A 21,344-nucleotide genomic window follows, 5' to 3' on the forward strand; every position below is an offset into this window, starting at 1 on the left:
TTTTTTTTTTTTTTTTGAGAGGGAGTCTCACTCTGTCGCCGGGGCTGGAGTGCAGTGGCTGGATCTCAGCTCACTGCAAGCTCCGCCTCCCGGGTTTACACCCATTCTCCTGCCTTAGCCTCCCGAGTAGCTGGGACTACAGGCGCCCACCACCTCGCCCGGCTAGATTTTTATATTTTTTTTTTAGTAGAGACGGGGTTTCACCGTGTTAGCCAGGGTGGTCTCGATCTCCTGACCTCGTGATCCGCCCGTCTCGGCCTCCCAAAGTGCTGGGATTACAGGCTTGAGCCACCGCGCCCGGCCGGAAATTGTTTTTAACTTAGCTCCCAAGTACAGTGAAGAAGGGAAACTGGCCGGGCGCAGTGAATCATGCCTGTAATCCCAGCACTTTGGGAGGCTGAGGTGGAAGGATTGCTTAAGTCCGGGAGTTCGAGACCCCCATCTCTACAAAAAATTTAAAGAATTAGCCAGGTGGGGGTGGTGGGACATGTCACCCAGCTACTCAGGAGGCTGAGGTGGGAGGATCAACAGCCCAGGAGGTCGAGGCTGTAGTGAGCTGTGATCGTGCCACTGCACTCCAGCCTGGGCACCAGAGACCCTGTCTCTAAATAAATAAATAAATAAAGGAAATGAACAAAGTGAGTGAAATGTGGACTGCCTGTGATGGCGCAGCAAGCGGACAACCACAGTCCACCCTGCTTTTGGCTCCAGCGTACTTGCCACAGTAACAAGTACTGTGTTAATGTAACGTGAGGGGGATGCTGCCACTGATAGAGTGCCCTGGGCCCAGCCAGACCCCAACTTGCCCTGCTCCCTGGTCCCTCCCAGGCCTGTGCTTGGGACCAGGTAGGGTAATGATGACCCCTCCACAGCTTCCTGAGCACCACTCAGCCCACGGGGCCCACCCTGGCCAGCGTGATGCCCTGAGCCCAGGGAGAGGGCAGGAGGGGCGTCAGTGGCACACTGCCTGCCCTGGTAGAGGGGACAAGATGGTGGAAGGGTGGCCCAGTGCCAGCTGTCCAGGCCTCCTGGTTGCTTTGAGAGTCATGATTGACACAGGAACCCTGGAATGAGTTCCCTCAACTCCACCCCCAAGCTGAGTGACCTTGGGAAAGCTTCTTGACCTCTCCGAGCCTTGGCTGCCTCGTCTATAAAGCAGGTACAGTAACGGTCCCTCCGTGATTAGGTGAGACAATACATGAGATGTACTTGAAGCATCGCCTGCACCGTTTAGAGAACTCTTTCTTTATAAACGTGAGCTCTGTTACACCCAGGAGCACCACGTGGAGAGCAGCCTCCCTCCATTCTCCGTCCAAGGGGTGCCAGTGAGGCCCCACCCCACACAGCCCAGGCCTCGGCCAATGAGCCTTCTGCTTCTCTTGGCCACTATGATTGGTTCAAAAGTGGGCAGGGACCTAATCATGGCACAGCGAGACCTTTTCAGAGATTTCTGGTTTATTTTCTGTTGGTTGTGTGTGTGTGTGTGTGTTGTAACTGTATCTGTGTGTGTCTCTCTGTGTGTGTGTGTCTCTCTGTGTATGTGTGTGTCTCCTCTATAGGAAAGGGTGAAGCCAGAGGGAGAGAGAACCGAGGGCCCAGTGTCATTGCTTAAGCCTGGATCCAGCAGTGCCTGAAGTCCCACCCTGGAGTTCTAAATTAGGCTAATGAATATATCCTAGTTTTGTTTAAGCTAGCTGGGACCAGTCTTCTACCCACCATAGGTGACAGCCTTGACTGATACAATGCCAAAGCCCAACTATACCTGTACCCTTGTCCTCACCCTGGCAGAACTAGAGTAGTGGGAACCCTTCACCCTCAGGTCTGCGGACAGCACAGTGCCAGAGGGACTTGTGGACCTGCTCAGGAACCTTCTCTCCTCTCCTCCCATCGCTGCTTCCACCACACGGGGTCCAGGGTCATGGGTCCCTCTCTGGGTGAATTTGGGATGTGAGTCTCTGCAGCCTGTTGGGAGGGGGCTCCCGTTAGTCACAGCCTTGTACAGTAAGAGGGTAGGGATGGGAGGGCTCTGAAGTCTGATCCTGGGCTTTAGCCTTACCTCCGCAGGTGCTGGCTGTGCAGCCTGGGGGTGGCGCTCCCGTCTCTGAGCCCCAGAGGCCCCTGTGCTTCTCTTCGGTGGAACTTACCAGCACTGTAGTAAATTACCTGCCTGTGTATTTGTCAGTTACCTGCAAGCTCCCTAAGGGCTGGCAGGTGGATGTCTGCCCAGTGCCTGCACAGAGCAGGGGCTCTCAAGAAATACGTGCTGCAGGAAGGAGCCTCCGTTTCTCATATGTAAAATGGAAATGCCAATATCCATCTACAAAGATGAGGGGAGATCATGTGTGTCATATGCTTAGTCCATAGTGGGGGCCTCCTAAAAGGGAGATGATTAATTACTGCTATGAAGGGGGTCCCAGGAGGGGTTCCTGGTGGGCAGTAACTTCACCCAAATAAGACTTAATGGTGGCCTGGCAGGAACTGGCATAGCCAGTGGAGGGAAAGACTTTTTATTTTTATTATTTTTTTTAGACAGAGTCTCACTCTATCACCCAGGCTGGAGCGTAGTGGCACCATCTCAGCTCACTGCAACCTTCGCCTCCCGGGTTCTAGCAATTCTCCTGCCTCAGCCTCCTGAGTAGCTGGGACTACAGGTGCGTGCCACCATGCCAGATTAATTTTTGTATTTTTAGTAGAGATGGGGGTTTCACCATGTTGTTCAGGCTGCTCTTGAACTCCTGACCTCGGGTGATCCGCCCACCTCGGCCTCCTAAAGTGCTGGGATTACAGGCATGAGCCACCATGCCCGGCTGAGGAGGGGAAGATTGAGGGATGGGTCTGGGGTTTCCATGGTGGCGCTGGAAGACCTCTGACCCCGCCACAGGCCCAGGCTTTTGTCTGCTGTGCCAAAGACTGGGTAGGGCCAAAGATACCTGAGCTGTTTCCGGGATGTGGCGAAGCCATTGCTGAGAGGGGGTGGAGACACTCCCTGCCCTCCTCCCTCCAGCTTCACCCTGGACCAGTCAAGAGACAAGGGAATAAACAAATCCCTACTCTCACCGCCCCGCCCCAGGGTGGGGCTAGGGACGGAGGGATGGACCTTTTGCCTTAATATGGAGCTAGTTTGGGTTGGGACAGTTCTCCAACCCCATGCTAGAGAGATGAGGGTCCTTGGGGGCCTGGGGTTGCCAGGGGTATGGCTGGATCCTCAACCCCTCCTCTCTCAGGGGTCCTCACAGGAGTCGCGAATAATAGCGATGGCAGTAATAACAACATCGGGAGCACAGCGGCAGCGGCTTTGTGAAGTGCTTCCCGTGTCACTGCATCCTCATCACCCACGCCTCTGAGTAGGTGCTCTCACTGTCCCCACCTCAAAGACGAAGAAACTGAGGTTGAGAGAAAAGAAGTCCCTTGCCCCAGGGAGCCAAGTGGGATCCATGTGACATCCTGGCCCCACTCTGGGCCTCCTCTCCCTGGGGTACCTCGGGCACAGAGCTGCTTTCCTCCTAAGACCCACGCCGCCTCCTCAGGGACCAGCCTGTACCGTGGGAAGGTGGAGGGAGGAAAATTCTCGGCGCCACAGGCAGCCCTAAGCTTCCAGTCACTGCTGTGGTTCCCCGTTTAGAATAAAGCAGCAAACATGTGCCCGTGATCCCCAGGGAGCCCAGAAGCCACCAGAACCTGGAGTTTCTTCTGCAGTGGGCTCCAAGCTGTCCCTGTGCTGAAGGAGACACATTGGCCTTTAGTGTTTCTGGAATGGGGCACACTCCCCACACCGGGGCTCCCATCCCACACCATCTGCCCCCTGCTCAGACCCATATTCACTTGGGTTTCCATCTGGTTCTGGTTTTGGGGGGTGGAGGGCGGGCAGGTTTAGGGAGGAGCAGAGAGGGGGCACCGGATGGAGGCAAAACCAAGACATTCACAACTTTTCTGGGTGCCCCAGCCACTGGCATCTCCCCACCTGCTGCCACATCCACAACCCCCAGGGCTGCTTTATCATCAGGGAACCTGCTTTCTTTTTTTTTTTGAAACAGAGTCTTGCTCTGTCGCCCAGGCTGGAGTGCAGTGGCATGATCCTGGCTCACTGCAACCTCCACCTCCCGGGTTCAAGCAATTCTTCTGCCTCAGCCTCCCGAGTAGCTGGGATTACAGGTGCACACCACCAAGCCTGGCTAATTTTTGTATTTTAGCAGAGACGGGGTTTTGCCATGTTGGCCAGGCCGGTCTTGAACTCCTGACCTCAGGTGATCCACCCGCCTCGGCCTCCCAAAGTGCTGGGATTACAGGTGCGAGCCACCGCATCCGACCAGGGAACCTGCTCTCTGATGGCTGCTTGGACCTCAGTGTCCTAGGCAGAAAGAGCCAGCACTGAAGCCAGCTCTCCCAGGGATGCCAATGCCACACCGAACTCAGCTCTGCCGGAGCCCGGGGACTGGCTCAGAGAGTGGGTGCGAGTGCGTGTACATGCTCTAGGCGCGCAGGGAGAACCCACCTGCAGTGCTCCAGGCTGCAAATCTGAACGTGTCAGCCTTCCTCCCCAAAGTCGTCTTAGCCACAGACCTTCTAGACGTTGTAATTAATCTCTAATTTGAATTTTTAACCTCAAACACCACATTATAAAAATAGTTGTGTTTTATAGATGGTATCTGCCATTATGTATGGTTACAATTTGTGCTGTGGAAAATAAAGCAAGATGCCTCCTTCTGCACAGGGGTGGCGGTCACATCCAGCCAGAAGCTAGGTTCAGTGCAGTGGATCAGCACTGTCCTTCCAGAGAGGGGATCCCAGGTCACCAGGTAGGGCTGGGCAGGGGAGAGGGACCTGGGTCCTGTGTGCGGGCTGGGGGCGGGGTGCTGGGCTGGGTAACTTATCTCCCTTTTGGAAAGCATAGTTAGGTACCAGCAAAGCCATGAGGCAAGCTCCTGACGCCCAGAACTCTGTTCCTAATCTCAGCTCTCCTTCCTGTGGGGCTTGGGGAAACCTCTCCTTCAGTTTTTCCATCTGTGAAGGGAACGTGATGGTCCTAAATGGGACAACTGCCCTTCCTCCCAGGTGTCAAGGAGCAGGAGGGAGGAAGGGAGAGAGAGAGAAATTTTTTTTTCTTTTCTTTTTTTTTTTTGAGACAGAGTCTCGCTCTGTCACCTAGGCTGGAGTGCAGTGGCATGATCTCAGCTCTCTGCAACCTCCGCCTCCCAGGTTCAAGCGATACTCCTGCCTCAGCCTCCGGAGTAGTTGGGATTACAGGTGCATGCCACCACGCCCAGCTAATTTTCGTATTTTTAGTAAAGACGGGGTTTCAACATGTTGGTCAGCTGGTCTCGAACTCCTGACCTCAGGTGATCCCCCCTTCTTGACCTCCCAAAGTGCTGAGATTACAGGCATGAGCCACCGTGCCTGGCTAAATTGGTGTTTACTAAGCACTCTTCAGGAGCGAGGCAGGCGTAAAGCTAAGCCCCTACCTGCCTGGTCTCATCAACTCCTCTGCGCGGCCCAAACTCCAGGTACTATTATGATGATCATTTTGCAGGTGAGGAATTTGAGGCTCAGAGACATGAGTGCTTTGCCAAGATCACCCAGCAAGTGGAGCTGAGGTTGGGGCCAGAATCTCCACAGCAGAGCTGGGCCATTCCCCAGCACGTCCTGTCCCTGGAAAGAGGAGGCCCTGGAGGGGTGCCCTTGGGAGCTCTCTGGAGCTGGCTCTACATTTCTCTGCCTGCATCACCACTGAGGGGCATGGGGGACAACAGGGGCTGCCCCGGCCCTAGCCTGCCTGTCTGGGTCAGGGAGCAGCTGTGGTTTCGTTCAGCAGCCCCTGCTCCAGTGCTATGGAACCCTCTTACCTTTCCTTTCCTAAACTGGCCTGGAGTGGCTCAGTGAGGTCACAGTCAGCCCAGTCCAGGGACTCCAGGTCGGCAGGGGTGGGGAACAGACCGTCAAGGGCCCAAGGCCTGGTGCCCCCATGTACTCACTGTGCAACTTGCTTTCCTGCGCCTCAGTTTCCTCAACTGGAAAATTGGGTCATAAAACTGCCTGCCTTCTAGAGTGTTCGGTAGGATTGAATGAGATGATCCATGCAGAGGGTGTCGCGCTTAGCAGGTGCACAATAAATGGTCCTGTTGGCTCATGGGGCTGACGATGATGGAGGTGGGCCATCACAGCCACCTCCTCGCCGCCATCGTCACCCAACTTAACTGTCCCGACTCCGCGGCAGCACCCCCGACTCCCTCCATTTCTTGTGGAATACAGGATTCAAGGTCAGAGAGCCTGGGATGGCCTTCCTCCCTCATCTTGTGAACAAAGCTTCTGCCCTAGGGTCATCATGTGCCTGGGACACACAGCCCTGGTCCTGGGTCCCTGACACCATGCATTCATCATCAGCCACGGCTGCCCAGTGCCTGACTGCCTGCACCCCTTCCCCACCTCCCCGATTGGTGCTGCCATCCTGCACGCGGTGGACTACGACATGGGGCATGGCCACCTGCCCCGCCTCTGGCTCTAAATGGCTCCTGGAGCTTTCCTCCACTGGCTCAGGATCTGGGCTTCTCAGGCAGTGCAGATCTCACAGCAGCTAGGCCAGGGGCAGCCAGTCAGGGGCTTGTGGTCAGCTCCTTTGGAGACTGGGGCAGCCCAGTGAGCTCTGGGCAACTGAGACACAACTGTCATCCCCATGTCAGACACTGGCTTCCCATGTGACCGGAAGAGATGCTCACTGAGAGAGCCCCCTGAGAGGGCTGGAGTGAGTGGCCACTCTGGACACTCACAGACACACAGAACGCATCCCCACTGCTCTTAATACAAAAGTCACAAATCTCAAACGAGGTCTGCCAGATCGCAGGCCCCCACCGTGCTCTCTCCCACCCTTTCTGCTCCAGAACAGCCATGCTCTTTCCAACTCAGAGCCTTTCCGTCTGCTGTTTCCTCCACCTGGCGTGCCCTCCCTGACCTCCTCTTCTGGACAACTCCACTCATTCTTGAGGTCCTTTCTGAAATTCTGCTTCCTCCAGGAAGCCTTCCCTGAACCTCCAGACAATGTAGGGGCCCATTGTCTGTTGTCATAGCATCCAGCATGTCGCCTTCATACCAAGGACCACAGCTCCCTTGTTTCCTACAGGGGCCCCTGTGCCTGGCCAGGGCCTGGCGTGCAGTAGGTGCTCAACAATACTTGTGGAAGAAGGGTTCAGAGAATGCCTCCCCAACTTTTCCTCCCTTGACAGAGAAACCAGACCCTTGAAAAAGCCATCCCCTAGCCCGGGGGCAGTGGCTCACACCTGTAACCCCAGCATTTTGGGAGGCCTTGGCAGGCGGATCACCTGAGGTCAGGAGTTCGAGTCCAGCCTGGCCAACATGACAAAACCCCATCTCTACTAAAAATACAAAAATTTGCGTGCCTGTAATTCCAGCTACTCAAGAGGCTGAGGCAGGACAGTCACCTGAATCCTGGAGGCGGAGGTTGCAGTGAGCCGAGATTGCACCACTGCACTCCAGCCTGGGTGACGGAGTGAGATTCCATCTCAAAAAAATAAAAAAAGAAAAGAAATTGAAGAAAAAAAAAAAAAGAAAGAAAGAAAAGAAAAAGCAGCCCTAGCCTTGCATTTGCTGCAACAGCAACAGTTTTATTTAAACAGCAACCCTGCTTTCGGCTGGTATTAGATCTTTGCCTTTTCTTTCTTCCCAGTGAAACCAGAGTAGTCCGTTTTTACTTCTTGTCTCTAGCAATTTCCCGCTTTGAGCCCTGACACTCTTCTCCCCCAGGGATGTGGTGGTGGGGCGGTCGGCTCTGCGGGAGAGGCTGGCCTTCCAATTAAAACATGATGTCTCTAGGAAACATGAGCTTCCCTAAGGCAAGGGCCCCTGCCTGGCCACCCCCCTCCCCATCACAGCGAGGCCTGGAGCCTCCCCGCCTGACCATGCCACGGACCAGTGTCTGCATGGGTGTGTTCCTGGAAATGGGGGGCCTGGAGGGGGGCCTTCCTCAGGACACTGCAGAGGTCTCCAGGTGGGTACCAGGAGCTGAGAAGGAATCCCCATCCCTCCTGGGCCTCCCCCAGGGGAAGAGCCTAGGCTGCTTTTAGCAAGAGAACCCCGCACGGCTCCTTGGCCATCTGAGGCACCAGCGTGGGGTGGCCAGTGTGATACCTGGGCTCTGGGGATCACTGCGTATTTCCTAGGTCAAGTCCCTTTATCCTTCTGAGCCTCGGTTTCCTCGCCTGTAAGATGAGGATGAAGCTTCACTTCTCTCGTGAGGCTGCTGAGTGATTCAGTGGGAGGCTCTGCATAAATCCTAGAGCTCAGAGACTGGCAGATGGTAAGAATGGGATAGCTGGGGGCGCTCTGTGCTGAGATTATGCCCTTTGGGACCAGGGCTGGCCTGTTCACTGGGATTTTCCCAGCACCATGTCTCAAAACAACACGCATGCGCGCTGAACAAACGCGCAAACGAGGAGAATCCTATGCAGTTTCCTTGCAATCAAAATGCAGAGCAGGATCTTGGTGGGGAATGGGGAGGCACCGAGTTTAACATACAGTCTCTTAGGAGGAAGGCAAAAGGGTCTCTTTTCTGTGGCTTCATCATGAGGGGAAATGAAACAAAATGCCCATTTGTCTTTCTTCCCAACTTAGGGAGGTTTTCTCTGGATTTTTCTCCCTAGCCTAGGATGCAGCCCTTCCTTCTCCAGGTTCGAGGACAGAACCTCTCTGAGCTGCGGGGATCACGCTTCAGGTTCTGGGGAGGCCCCGAGTCTCCCAGCACCCACACTTGGAATGATGTCTGCATCTGGAGGCCCCTCTGGCTTCCAAGCCCACAGGGTTCGTGGTGGGGGCCTCGAGGGGTTGCCTGGCCACAGTGAGGGCTGGGGAGCTCACCCTCTGTGTCAGCTGTGGACTGGAAGCCCTCTGAGGGCAGGGGCTGGTTCACACCCACTTCTGAATGCCTTAGTCCCTGCTTCACAGTGTCCTGAAAGCACATGGGCTCTGGCTTCTCCACCCCTTGTGTGACCTTGGGCAAGTCACTTAGCTTCTCTGAGCGCCGGGTTCCCCAGCTGTAACCACGATTGCAGATATTCTTTATTCTGAGCACTGTCTGGCTGTCTGCTGAGCACTCCACTTCCATCATCTCCCAAATCCTTAAAACCTCCCTGCAAGAAGGTGTGACTCTTGTCCTCCCCAGATGACAAATGAGGAGCTTGGAGAGAAACTGGCCACGGTCCCTCAGCAGGCCAGAGGCGGGGCTGGAGCTCAAGATCCGGCCATTGCTTCCCATGTTCTTGGCTTTGTCACCCCTGATTCCCACCGTCCCAGGGCCCAACCCCTTGCAAACAGACCCTCAGACACGGGGTCTCAACAAGGAGCGGGGTGAATGACTTGAGCAGGAGGAAGGACAGAAGGAGAAGGAGGCTCCCAGGTCCGAGAGGGTCCAGTCCATTTTTCCGTGAGTCCTGGAAAAACGGGAGGGTGCCAGGCATTCCACACCCACCTGGGGTGGGGGTAGCCTCCACCTGAGGCTGGGTTGCCCACCGGCTGCCCACTGGCTGGACCGGCTGCCTGAAGCACCATCTTGAGAGCATTAGGGGCTGCTGTTAACAGCTGTTTTCTGTTACGTGTTATTTGTTAGTCTAATGAAAGGAGGTGCACTGGCTTTCAAGACCTCGGCGTTCTGCAGGGTTTTATATGGGAGGCCCGCGCAGAACTCTGGCGGCGAGAGAGGCCGCGAGGCCCCTGCCAGGCGCGCCCGCCCGGCGGCTCCCGCTTTGATTCCGAGGTTTGCAGCCATCCGCGTGGTAATTCCAGCTCTGGTTAAATGTCATTTTTAATAACGCCATCTCTGGCGTGTAAACGTCTGCGCCCACGGCAAGAGGGGAGGCCAGCGAGGGGGAGACCAGCAGTGGGGGAGGACAGACAGGGAGGCGGGGGTGGGGGCAGGAGGACAAAGTCTGGGGCAAGGCAGCTGCCCCCTAGGGGCAGTAGATCCTCATCCCCAAGGGAGCCCTCTGAGGGGAGCCCATGGAGGAGGGAGGGTAGCAGGGGGCAGGAGGGGCTGGGAGGATGCCAGGAGGGTGCTTGTCCAGTGGCTCCAGCTCAGCAGGGGGGCTTTTGACTGCCCCCCCCAACACCCTGACCCTGGCCACCGAAGCTAGAGGGGGTCAGGATGCTGGTGAGGAAGAAACAGGAATTGTCCCTATCACATCACCCCTGCATTCCAATCCCCTGGGCTGCCTTGGGCTGGTACTCAGCAGGTGCTCAATGGATGCTGGTGGATGGTCAAGAGCAAAGGCTTCCTCCCAGACCCAGTGGTGCAGCTTCGGCACAAAATCCAGTCCCTGGGGATGCTGGGGCTCAGCCTCAGTGCAGTCCCCTCCCTCTCCTGTATACTGGACACTTCCGAGCCCTTCCAGGTCCAGAGCCAGCCTCATGCATCCTGCGGCAGCTCTGCCCAGCCTCTCCACCCCCTTCAGAGGACCGCTTTCCACTCGGGTAAACTGAGGAGGGTGATGGAGGTAGAGTCAGCTCTGGAGGAAGCCCACAGCAGGGTGCAAGAATCACTAGGCAGGGGTGCTATCAAATGCAGATGCACAGGCCCAGGCTCCGAGTCCCATCCGGTGGGTCAGGGTGGGGCCTAGGAACACGCACCAGCTCCCTGCGTGATTCTAACGTAGTGACTCCTGGGACCACACGAAATATGCCCGTAAACAAATGTCCAACCTTCTTTTGCAGATGGGGACATGGAGGCTCAGACTAGTGACAGGGTGTGTCTCAAGCTATAGAGCTGGGTGAGGCGAGGCCGGAACCCCATGTCCTGACTCCTAGGCTGGGGCCCCCTTCACTGCCTCTTGGGCAGCAGAGTTACGGAAGGTCACCTGCCCTCACCTTGTCAGATCTCAAGCAACTGAGGTGTTCGCTCAGCTCTGAGGGGAGGGTCCCTCTGTGGAAGTTTCCAGGCCTCACAGCCTGGGCCTCCTTCTCTGTCACTGTCTCACTCCCAAGCCTTCTCCAAAGACCGAGAGTTTTGCAGCTTGCAGCCTGTTGCCCGGTCTCCAATTCTACAGGCCTCAGCTCCTTGGCTGCTCCATGACCCGTCGCCCCCACTCACTCCTAGCCCCTCCCACCACCCCCAAACCGGAAGGTCCAGACTGCCCATCCCATGCACAGAAAAGCAGAATCGATCACAGAGATAAACCAAAATAATATCTTCCAGGGCCTGCTTCATTTTTAGGACACAAGAAAAGATATCATTAGCCATCAAGGGTCCCATGTGGACCCATCCTGTCATCTTGGTGGCCCCCCAGAGCCTGGCTGGGCACAAACAGCTTCCATGATGTGGAAGGGACACAGAGCAGGGTGGTTGGACCCGGGCTCAGGGCAGCGAGAGCAACTGGGGACCCAGTGCTTTCTGGGTCTCCTAACAACCTTTACTTCCAGGACTTGGTGTGATTCTGTGGCTCCAGGGTTCTGGCCACAGCAGGGTGTCCTGGCAAGCCCATGCTCCTTGGGAGGGTCAGCCGTGGCCAGCTCTGCCTCTCCCAGGCTGGGGATGCTCTGCCACCTGCCCCGCTGCCCATGTCACCTCCCTACCTGCCGGATGCTAACCACCTGGCACCCCATCTCTTCGTCTGTTCAGTGTGACAGCCAGCGAGGTAACTTCCCCAACCTCCCTCTGTCTAAACAGGAAGCTCCCACAGCTCTCTCCTACTCACCACCTCGCAAAAGGCACTTAACCCTTGGCCCACAAGGGTGCAGATGCGTCTGCCCATCTACTCTCCAGCTGCTGTGACCGCCCTGACCACTAACAGCCAGGGCTCCACCAGGGGGCCAGGCTGGAGCCCTCATGATGGCAGGGGGGTGTGCCTATTGTGTGTGTGTGTGTGTGTGTGTGTGTGTGGCATGGCGGGTATGGGTCTGTGTGTGTCTTTGTGTCTGGGAGTCCGAGAAAGCCAGACCATGTGGTTCCCAAATGTCAGCCTAGGACAAAGTTTTCACTGACAAAATGAGAAAAATAGGGGCAATGAGTGAGCTTTTTGTGAAGCTAAATGAAGTCAATTTGGGGAACCTTTGTTTGTTTAGTTTTTTTTATTTTTTTGAGAACGGGTCTTGTTCTGTTGCCCAGGCTGGAGTGCAGTGGTGTGCAGTTCACTGCAGCCTCGAACTCCTGGGCTCAAGGGATCCACCTGTCTCAGCATCCCAAGTAGCCAGGGCTACAGGTGCATACTACCATGCCCAGCTAATTGTTTTTAATTTTTATTTTTTGTAGAGACAAGGTCTTGCTACATTGCTCAAGCTGGTCTTGAACTTTTGGTCTTAAGTAATCCTCCGGCCTCAGCCTCCCAAAGTGCTAGGATTATAGGCCTGAGCCACCTTGCCCAGCCAAGAACCTTTCTTTACTCAGAGATGAAGATACTAAAAGGTTCTTTCTTGGATGAAAGGGTGGTGACATCAGGGCTGTGAGTAAATGGCTTTTCTTGGCAAACCTTTAACACTGTCCGCTGTCTGCCAGTTCCTCTCAGTTACTGGGAATTTTACTGGACTTGAAAACTGGAAGTCTGGGAACCATAGGCCAGCAGTGGAACTCAAGGATTGACACATTATAGGTGTTCGGAAAATGACTGTAGAATGAATGAGTGAATGAATGACCAAGTGCGGGAGCTGGGGATGGAAGGGGAAGGGAACCTGTCCTATTGCTGTTCCACAGAGACAGGGACCCTCCACAGCTCTCGTGCATCCGGGCAGCTGGAGACAGGTGAGGGAGGCCATTCCAGTTGTTTCTGGGCAGGAGGGGAAGGGCATCCCCCCTACACTCCCACTTCAAACACCCCAGCCCCGGGCAGTCCCCACTCTCCAGGCCTGACCCATCCCCCTCACGCCTGGGACATGGCCCAGGCCAGGTTGCTGGAGATATTGAGGAGAACCCCAGCCAACCCCGGGCCACCCCACGACCCCCTGAATGCAGCCTGTGCCTGCCTGGGGGTGGACATCCCCAGTCAGGCCACCCCAGCATTCCTGGGAGCCAGGGGCAGCTTCGGGCAGTGGTGGTGATCAGGGGCTTTGGACCAGGAAGGCCAGGCTGGAATCTTACAGGAATGGGAACAACGACCTTGACTTCTCTGAGCCTCAGTTTCCCTCTTCATAAAATGGGGATCATCACAGGACCTTCTTCACACGGCTCGCAGGAGGACAACTCCAATGAGGCCTGTGACACCCCAGCTGACACGCAGAGCACACGGCTGCTGCGCCCATGAGGCTTCCTGGTCACGCTCACCACGTCCCCTCACGCCTTTCTTCAGCCCCACCATGGCCACCCACTTCTGCTCCACTGGCACAGCCTCTGGCCCAGGTTGGCACATTGCTATACGGTGTGTTCAGGAAAGCACTGGGTCCCCTTAAGTCACCCCCAAGGTCCCCTTCCACCCTGGGTGAGCCACTGTCCTTTAGGATCTAGAAAACCATGGACGTGCCCCAAGTTCTGCCACGTCCAGCCTGACCCCACATCCTTGCCCAGGACAAGCCACCCTAAACGTTCCTTCCTGCCCCTACCCACTCAGAAACGCCTAACATATGCACGGGTCCGTCCCAGAGCCCTGTTCTGTGCCGCCCCTCTGGGCCTGTCCCTCCCACCTGCTTTAGTCCCCAACTAGCCTCAGCCAGAATCTCCCCAACAGCCAGGCAGGCTCCCCTTCCCTGACTCCTCCAGCCCAAGGACTGTGCAGGAGAGGGAAGCCTGGACTTGCGATCCAAAACCAAATCTCCCCACCTTTGACAGCTGTGAGGCCTCAGACAGGTTGCTTTGCCTCTCTGGGCCTCCAAAATATAGGGATGGCATCACCAGTCTCACAGGCCCTCAGAGAGCATTTCCAGGAGCTGCCGTGGAGACGCTTTACTGAGCAGATACTACAAACTAGGCATGGTACCCAGGACCCTCATCCACTCAGGGCTCATCACACCCTATGAGGGATACCATAGCCCTCGTTCCTATCCCACAGATGGCAACACTGACTCTCAGGGTTCTTTCCAGGCGTCAAGGGTGGTGTGTACGCTGACACTGTCACTACTGCTCCAAGCTACTTTTCTGGCGTTTTCTGGGAGGGGACAGTGGTGGCTCCAGCCTGTTGAGCTTCTGCCCAGCAAGCTGGTCTAAGCCTCCTGTGCCAGGTCCCCAAGCTCCACCCAGATGATCTACTGTACAGAGGAGCAAGATGTCCTGGAACCACGAACAATTAACCAACCCTCCTTGGCGAAAAGGAAGCCGAGATGCAGGCCACTGTCCCGCCCCAGCCACACTGGGAGGCCCAGCAGCTCCCAAACGGAAAGCCCCCTCGACACTCAGCCTCTCACTCACTTCTCCTCCCTCCCTGCTCCTGGGCTCCTGCTGAGACATGGTCACCTGTCTGAGGGTCCAGGCACCAGGCCCAGCTCAGACCCAGGCTCAGAGACCCCACATCCTGGGGAGACATGCCCAACATGGGGTTCCCAAGCCTGAGTCAAATCATCATTTGTCGGGAGGGCCCCCCAACCCTTGTACGCCATCTCCCATTGTTCAGGTGGTGACCGAGGCACACAGCGGGGACATGACACCCCTGAAGTCACACACGGAGAGGACGGCAAAAGCAAGGACGCCAACTGGAGCATCCCAGCCCCCCAACCAGTGCTCACTGACTGCATGACTCCCCTTGTCCCAGGAAATAGAGAAAGGGGAAGCAAGGGGAGAGGGGAGGGGGAGGAACGCAAGCTGTCTTTCAAAGGCTGGGCTCTGAAGGGACCCCTTTGTCTCTTCCTCCAAAGCCTGGCTCTGGTCTCGTGATGATGCCCTGTTTCAGCATCAGTTACAGGGAGGCCAGTTAAAAACCGAAGTCAGCCGTGGAAAACGGTATTATGGTCCCTTACAGTGGCTCACGCCTGTAATCCCAGCACTTTGGGAGGCCGAGGTGGGTGGATCACCTGAGGTCAGGAGTTCGAGACCAGCCTGGCCAGCAGGGCGAAACCCTATCTCTACTGAAAATACAAAAATTAGGCTGCGCACGGTGGCTCACGCCTGTAATCCCAGCACTTTGGGAGGCCGAGTCCGGCGGATCAAGAGGTCAGGAGATCAAGACCATCCTGGCTAACAGAGTGAAACCCCGTCTCTACTAAAAATACAAAAAATTAGCCGAGCATGGTGGCAGGCACCTGTAGTCACAGCTACTTGGGAGGCTGAGGCAGGAGAATGGCGTGAACTGGGGAGGCAGAGGTTGCAGTGAGCCGAGATCATGCTACTGCACTCCAGCCTGAATGACAGAGCAAGGCTCCATCTCAAAAAAATAAATAAATACATAAAAATAAAAATACAAAAATTAGCCAGGTATGGTGGCGGGCGCCTGCAATCCTAGCTACTTGGGAGGCTGAGGCAGGAGAATCACCTGAACCCGGGAGGTAGATGGAGGTTGCAGTGAGCCAAGATCGCACCACTGCACTCTAGCCTGGTCGATGGAGCAAGACTAAGTCAAAAAATTAAAAATTAAAAAATTAAGGCCGGGCGCGGTGGCTCAAGCCTGTAATCCCAGCACTTTGGGAGGCCGAGACGGGCGGATCACGAGGTCAGGAGATCGAGACCATCCTGGCTAACACGGTGAAACCCCATCTCTACTAAAAAATACAAAAAACTAGCCGGGTGAGGTGGCGGGCGCCTGTAGTCCCAGCTACTCGGGAGACTGAGGCAGGAGAATGGCATAAACCCGGGAGGCAGAGCTTGCAGTGAGCTGAGATCTGGCCACTGCACTCCAGCCTGGGCGACAGAGCGAGACTCCGTCTCAAAAAAAAAAAAAAATTAAAGGTAGAACTACCATAGGATGTAGCCATTCCAATGCTGAGTAGATACCCCAAATCATTAAAAGCAGGGACTTGAACAGATAACTGTATACCCGTGTCTACAGCGTCTACAGCGGTGCTGTTCACAGTAGATGGGAACAACCCACATGTCTGTAGGTGGGTGAAGGGATACAATGTGGTCCATCCGTACACTGGAATGTGAGTCAGCCTTCAGAAGGAAGGAGACTCTGATGCGTGCTACATGGGTGAGCCCCGTAGATGTCACTTTAAGTGAAATAAGATGATCACAGAAGGGCAAATACTGCAGGATTCCACTTATATAGAGATCCCTAAGGTAGTCAAATCCACAGAGACAAGAAGCGGACTGCTGGGTGTCAGGGGCTGGGGGAGGGGGAATGCGTGTTCAAGGGGGTGCAGTTTCAGTTTGGGAAGATGAGAAAGTTCTGGAGATGGATGGTGGTGGCGGGTGCACAACAATGTGAACGGACTTAATGCCACCGGACAGCATTCTTGTAAACGGTGAAAATGGTCAATCTGATCTTAGGCATCTTTTACTGCAATAAAAAATAATTGAAGGTAGATCTGCCAGTCTCTTAACTCAGGGGTTAAGAGAGCCCTGGGGACCCCCACTACAAACCAGACTCACCCCTATTAACAGATGCACCGACAGCCCCCCGAGGGCTCCCACCTCACCCTGCCTTGTCCCGTGCCTTAGATGCAAGCACTTCATCTTCGCGAATCTATGGAAAGTGAATCCACGTGAGATCCCAAGGTTTCTCCTGCAGTGAATCCTGGGGTTTTCCAAAGCAGGTAGCAGCCCTGAGCACTGGCTGCCCAGCCTTCCCTGGCCAGAGGCCTCACCCCTGCCCGGCTCTAGGGACTTTGTTTATTTTCCCAGTGTGTCCATGTCCCTGTTTCCGCCCTGCCCACAGGAGGGAATGCTTTAAAGAAAATCTCAGTTATTAATGTGGTTTCTTTTGTTGTAAGTCATTGCAAAGGCAGCAAACCAGGGTTTGTTTTCCTAACGTGCTTGGCATAGCCCAGAGCCTGGTGCAACCCTCAGCATTTGGCTGGGGAGGAAGGAACCCGCGACTCTGGTTTGTTCTGAGTCACCGTCAAAGCCAGTCTTCCCGGCCATTTCTGGAGGGAGCCTGGTCTTAGAAAGTCACCGGCAGTGGCGGGCTTTATCTACTGGTGGCTTTGTGCAAACAAAAAATTTTAAATAAAAAAAAAGTTTGAGCCTGCTATCCCACATATTAATTCCTAACTCATTGGTGTCCCCCATTAACCTTTATTTTTCTTTTTTCCCTTTTTTTTTTTTTTTTTTTTTTTGAGACGGAGTCTCACTCTATTGCCCAGGCTGGAGTGCAGTGATGCAATCTCAGCTCACTGCAACCTCTGCCACCCAGGTTCAAGCAATTCTCCTGCCCTAGCCTCCCAAGTAGCTGTGATTATAGGCACCTGCCACGGCACCTGGCTAATTTTTGTAGTTTTAGTAGAGATGGAGTTTCACTATCTTGGCCAGGCTGATCTTGAACTCCTGACCTTGTGATCCAACTGCCTCAGCTCCCCAAAGTGCTGGGATTACAGGCGTGAGCCACCATGCCTGGCTAACCCTTATTTTTCTTTTCTTTCTTTTTAATTTTTTTTGAGAATGAGTCTCGCTCTGTGGCCCAGGCTGGAGTACAGTGGTACAACCTTGGCTCACTGCAAGCTCTGCCTCCCAGGATCATGCCTTTCTCTTGCCTCAGCTTCCCAAGTAGCTGGGACTACAGGTGCCCACCACCATGCCCAGCTAATTTTTTGTATTTTTAGTAGAGACAGGGTTTCACTGTGTTGGCCAGTATGGTGTCAATCTCCTGACTTCGTGATCCACCCATCTCGGCCTCCCAAAGTGTTGGGATTGCAAGTGTGAGCCACTGCGCACCCAGCCAAACCCTTATTTTTCTAATGGGGCACTCTCTCTTTGGTGCAATCTCCTTGTTTTCTTTTCTTTCTTTTTTCTTTTCTTTTTCTTTTCTTTTTTTTTTTTTTTTTTTTTTTTTTGAGATGCAGTCTCATTCTGTTGCCCAGGCTAGAGTGTGCAGTGGTGTAATCTTGGCTCACTGCAACCCCCACCTCCCGGGTTCAAGCGATTCTCCTGTCTCAGCTTCTCCAGTAGCTGGGATTACAAGCATGCACCACCACACCTGGCTAATTTTGTATTTTCAGTAGAGATGGGGTTTCACCATGTTAGCCAGACTGGTCTCAAACTCCTGACCTCTAGTGATCCACCCGCCTCAGCCTCCAAAAGCATTGGGGTTACAGCTGTGAACCACCACCACCGGCCAGACCATCTCTTTCTTTGGACTTGAAAACAACTCCAAGAGCCAGCGGAAAACCCACCTCCAAGCGTGTCTGGATCCCTGGTGAGGGGCTGGGCTCTTCTTGTATGTCTGGGACTGGAGGATGATGCCGCAGCCCAAAACCCAGCCCACTGGCCTGGGGTCTGCAGTCCCGGCAAGCCCAGCGAGGTTTGGCTGCCCACTTGCAAAGGGTCCAGGATGGGGAAAGAGAGATCCCATCTCCCCCACCTTTGGAGCCTTCAGGACTTGGGAGTCCACAGCAAGTGGCAGTGGTGGGGTCGCCTGACCCAGAGGGATGAGTGGGAAACTGGCGCCTGCCCCGCAGTCCCCTCTCTCCACCTTCTGCCTGCAGACCCAGATCCAGACCACATCCCTGGTGGAGCCCAGGGACTCTCCCTGCCAGGGCTCCATCGTCCTCAGGGCAGAGCTAGGTAGCATCCAAGACAGGGGCCAGCCCAAGAGCGCCTCCTGGAGCCTGGCTCAGATGCTATCCCACCTGATCCCACACCCAGTGTGTCCCAAACATGCCTGAGTACTCCCAGTGTGCCCATGCTCCTTCTTACGAGAAGGCCTGGAGGCCTCACGGGCTCTCCAGGAGGGTGGCTAGCCCCAGGTGGCTAACCCACTGCACACCCAACTGCCCGGAGGCTGCCAAGGGCCTTGTCTAGGCGCCCACATCCTCAGTTGACACTAGCCTTTCTGGGATCCCCGGGGAAACCCGCCACCGGAGACCTTCTACACTGTGTCCGGGAAAATCACGACCTTCCCTGTCTGTCCCCACAGCAGGGGTAGGGCAGAAATGGGCATCCCGTCCCCTGGCCAGGACTGGAGTACAAGACACCCTTGGCCCCCTTCCTTCCCTCCTCACCCCTCTCGCCTCTCCTTTCCTTCCTCTTCCTCTGTCTCTCCTCCCTCTCTCCCTCATTTCCTTGTCTTCCCCCTTCCTTCTTTCCCTTCACCTTCAAGTTGTCCCTCCTTCTCTTCCCAACCCCTGGAGTCTCCCTTCATCAGGGTAAAACTGGGACCTCTCCTCTGTCCTGGGGTTGCAGGGCCAGCTGAGAGCCGCTGAGGTCCTCAAATGACCTTGGGCTGGCAGGACATTCCCCCAGCACAAACCAGAGGGCACCTGCTTTCCTCCTGGCCAGAGTCGACATCTCCCTCCCCTTTTCCACTGGGGAGCTAAACCCCAACTCCTGGGAGGTCTGCTGGCTTCACACTCACCCCAGAGGGTGCAGCCAGCGGCCAGTCCACTGTGGCCGGTGAGTGGTGGCCACTGCCGTGAGGGAGCCAGTAGCTTCATCTCAGCCACAGGCTGGCAGCAGCTGGGTGCACTCAGAAGGTGCCCCGTGAAAGGCAGGCGTGTCGCAGGCGTCCTCATGGACGCACATGGTTTCAGACTAGGTTGCAGCCACCTCTGTTTTCCCTGTGCCTCCTGTCTCTGAAAAGCCAAGGAACGCAGCCACCAGCCTGGACACCCTGAGACCTGGAGGCTGGTGCGGGGAACAGGGTCCCCAGGAGCCGGTGGGAGGGCTGCTGGAATCAGGCCAGGGACCCAGAGCCCCCAGCAGGCCGGCCCATCCCCAGAGCTAGGGGACAGGGGCCTGGTTTCAGATCACCCGGCCCCCATCCTCAGTATGTGTTGAGCTGCCAGGACTTCGGTCCTCCCCTCCCCCGGTGAACCGTCCAGGGCTGGGGCCTTTGCTTTTTCTCCATCTTCCCCGGTCCCTCCCCTTCTTACCAAGGGCTCAGGACCCTGCCATCCTATGTCACTTTTTGAAAAAGGCCACTTGGGTGGGTTGTTTGTTTTTAAAGCTCCTTCCTGATGACCTTTGACCTCCGCAGGGGAAGAGAGGCCTGGCTGGGCCGTTCCACCGAGGCAGCTGCTCCCGGGGCAAACTGGAGGGTGGGGGTAGGCAGGCACCCTCGCCCCCCAAAGAGCCCGACTTAAGACCGAGGAGGAGCTGGGGCGGCGCTCGCTCGTGCCGGAGGGGGCGGGTTTGAAACCCCAACGTGCAGCTCAGCGGCTTTGCCCGACTCAGGTCGCGGTTTCCCCAGTTGTAACGCGGCAGCAGCCACACCCACTTCCCGGGCTGTTGGGGAGCCGAGCACTGGGGAGGGAAGGCAGCGCACTTCCCCGTGGGGACGCACCCCAAGACCCGAAGAGGGTCCCCCTCCCCCAGCCCCGAGTGCTGGTCAATCGCCGCCCACCGTCACTTACACGCGCCCTCGGAGGTCCCGCCGCCGACCACGCGCCCTGCATCTTCGCCCGCCCCGCGCCGGCTCCCCAGACCCCGCGCCCCGGCCCCACTGCCCCGGCCCCACCGCCCCAGCCCCACCGTCCGGGTCCCTGGCCGGCCGCACTCACCGTCCTGCGGCGCCGCCTCGCTGCCGCTGCTGCCCCCGGACGGCTCCCGTGCTGCGCCCTCCCGCGCCTCGGCCCTGGCCCCGGGGCGTGCCGCCAACCGCCCGGCCGCCGCCACCTCCTCCAGGTCCAGGAGGTGGCTCACCGAGAAGTTCTTGCGCGCCTGGGCGCAGTCGCCCGGCCCCAGCGCGGGTGGCGGCGGCGGCCCCGGGCCCAGCGCCGGCTTGTCCAGGGCGAAGGCGGCGGCCGCGCTGTCCATGCCCGCGAGCGGCCCCGGGGGGGCCGGCGGGGGTCTCGGGCGCGGCTCCCAGGAAGCGTCGCGGGCGCGGGTCGGAGCGAGCGCCCCGGCCGCCCCGCGCTCTGCCCAGCTCCCACCGCCTCCTGGCTCCGCGGCCCGCCCGGCGCTGACGTCGGGGAAACAAACTTTCCGCCCTCCCCTTCTTAGCCACGGCCGCTGGCTCGGGAGCCGCTGGTGCACGCGCTGTGCCGGCCACACGCCCCTTCTTGAAGCAAACCTCGCCCTCCGTCCTCTCCTCCGCCCCCTCCTCCCCGCGCGCCTCGCCCGCCCCCACCCCGGCTGCTGGCGCTGGGGGCGGGGAAGGGGTGTCCTCCCTTCACCCTCCCCACCCACTTTTTAGGGAGTGGGAGGTTCCGTGTTTTGTCGTTTTCCATCCCCCAAGTGTCTGGGAGGTGATGGCAGAGGGATTCCCCCCCTCCCTTTACAATCGCCTCCACAGGTGGAGGGGGTGGCCCAGAGACAACAGGGAAGAGCCCCCAACTCCCAGCTCCAGCCTCACTCCCCCCAGCGCCCCCAACAACGGCCCCGCCCGCCCGCACTGGCCAAG

The 21,344-nt window shown here is 56.6% G+C and overlaps 1 protein-coding gene across 1 annotated transcript in view; it reads right to left on the reverse strand.

Moving 5' to 3' along the window:
- PRRX2 (paired related homeobox 2) overlaps positions 1-21,007 on the reverse strand; it is a 57,630-nt gene extending 36,623 nt beyond the window's left edge. Inside the window, exon 1 of the mRNA XM_023216958.1 lies at positions 20,503-21,007. Coding sequence (XP_023072726.1) covers positions 20,503-20,758 — 256 coding nt within the window. The 5' untranslated portion in view covers positions 20,759-21,007. The remainder of the gene's footprint in view (positions 1-20,502) is intronic.
- Between the last annotated feature and the right edge of the window lie 337 nt (positions 21,008-21,344).

This window comes from Piliocolobus tephrosceles, chromosome 14 (genome assembly GCF_002776525.5).
Source record: "Piliocolobus tephrosceles isolate RC106 chromosome 14, ASM277652v3, whole genome shotgun sequence".
Taxonomy (NCBI): domain Eukaryota; kingdom Metazoa; phylum Chordata; class Mammalia; order Primates; family Cercopithecidae; genus Piliocolobus; species Piliocolobus tephrosceles.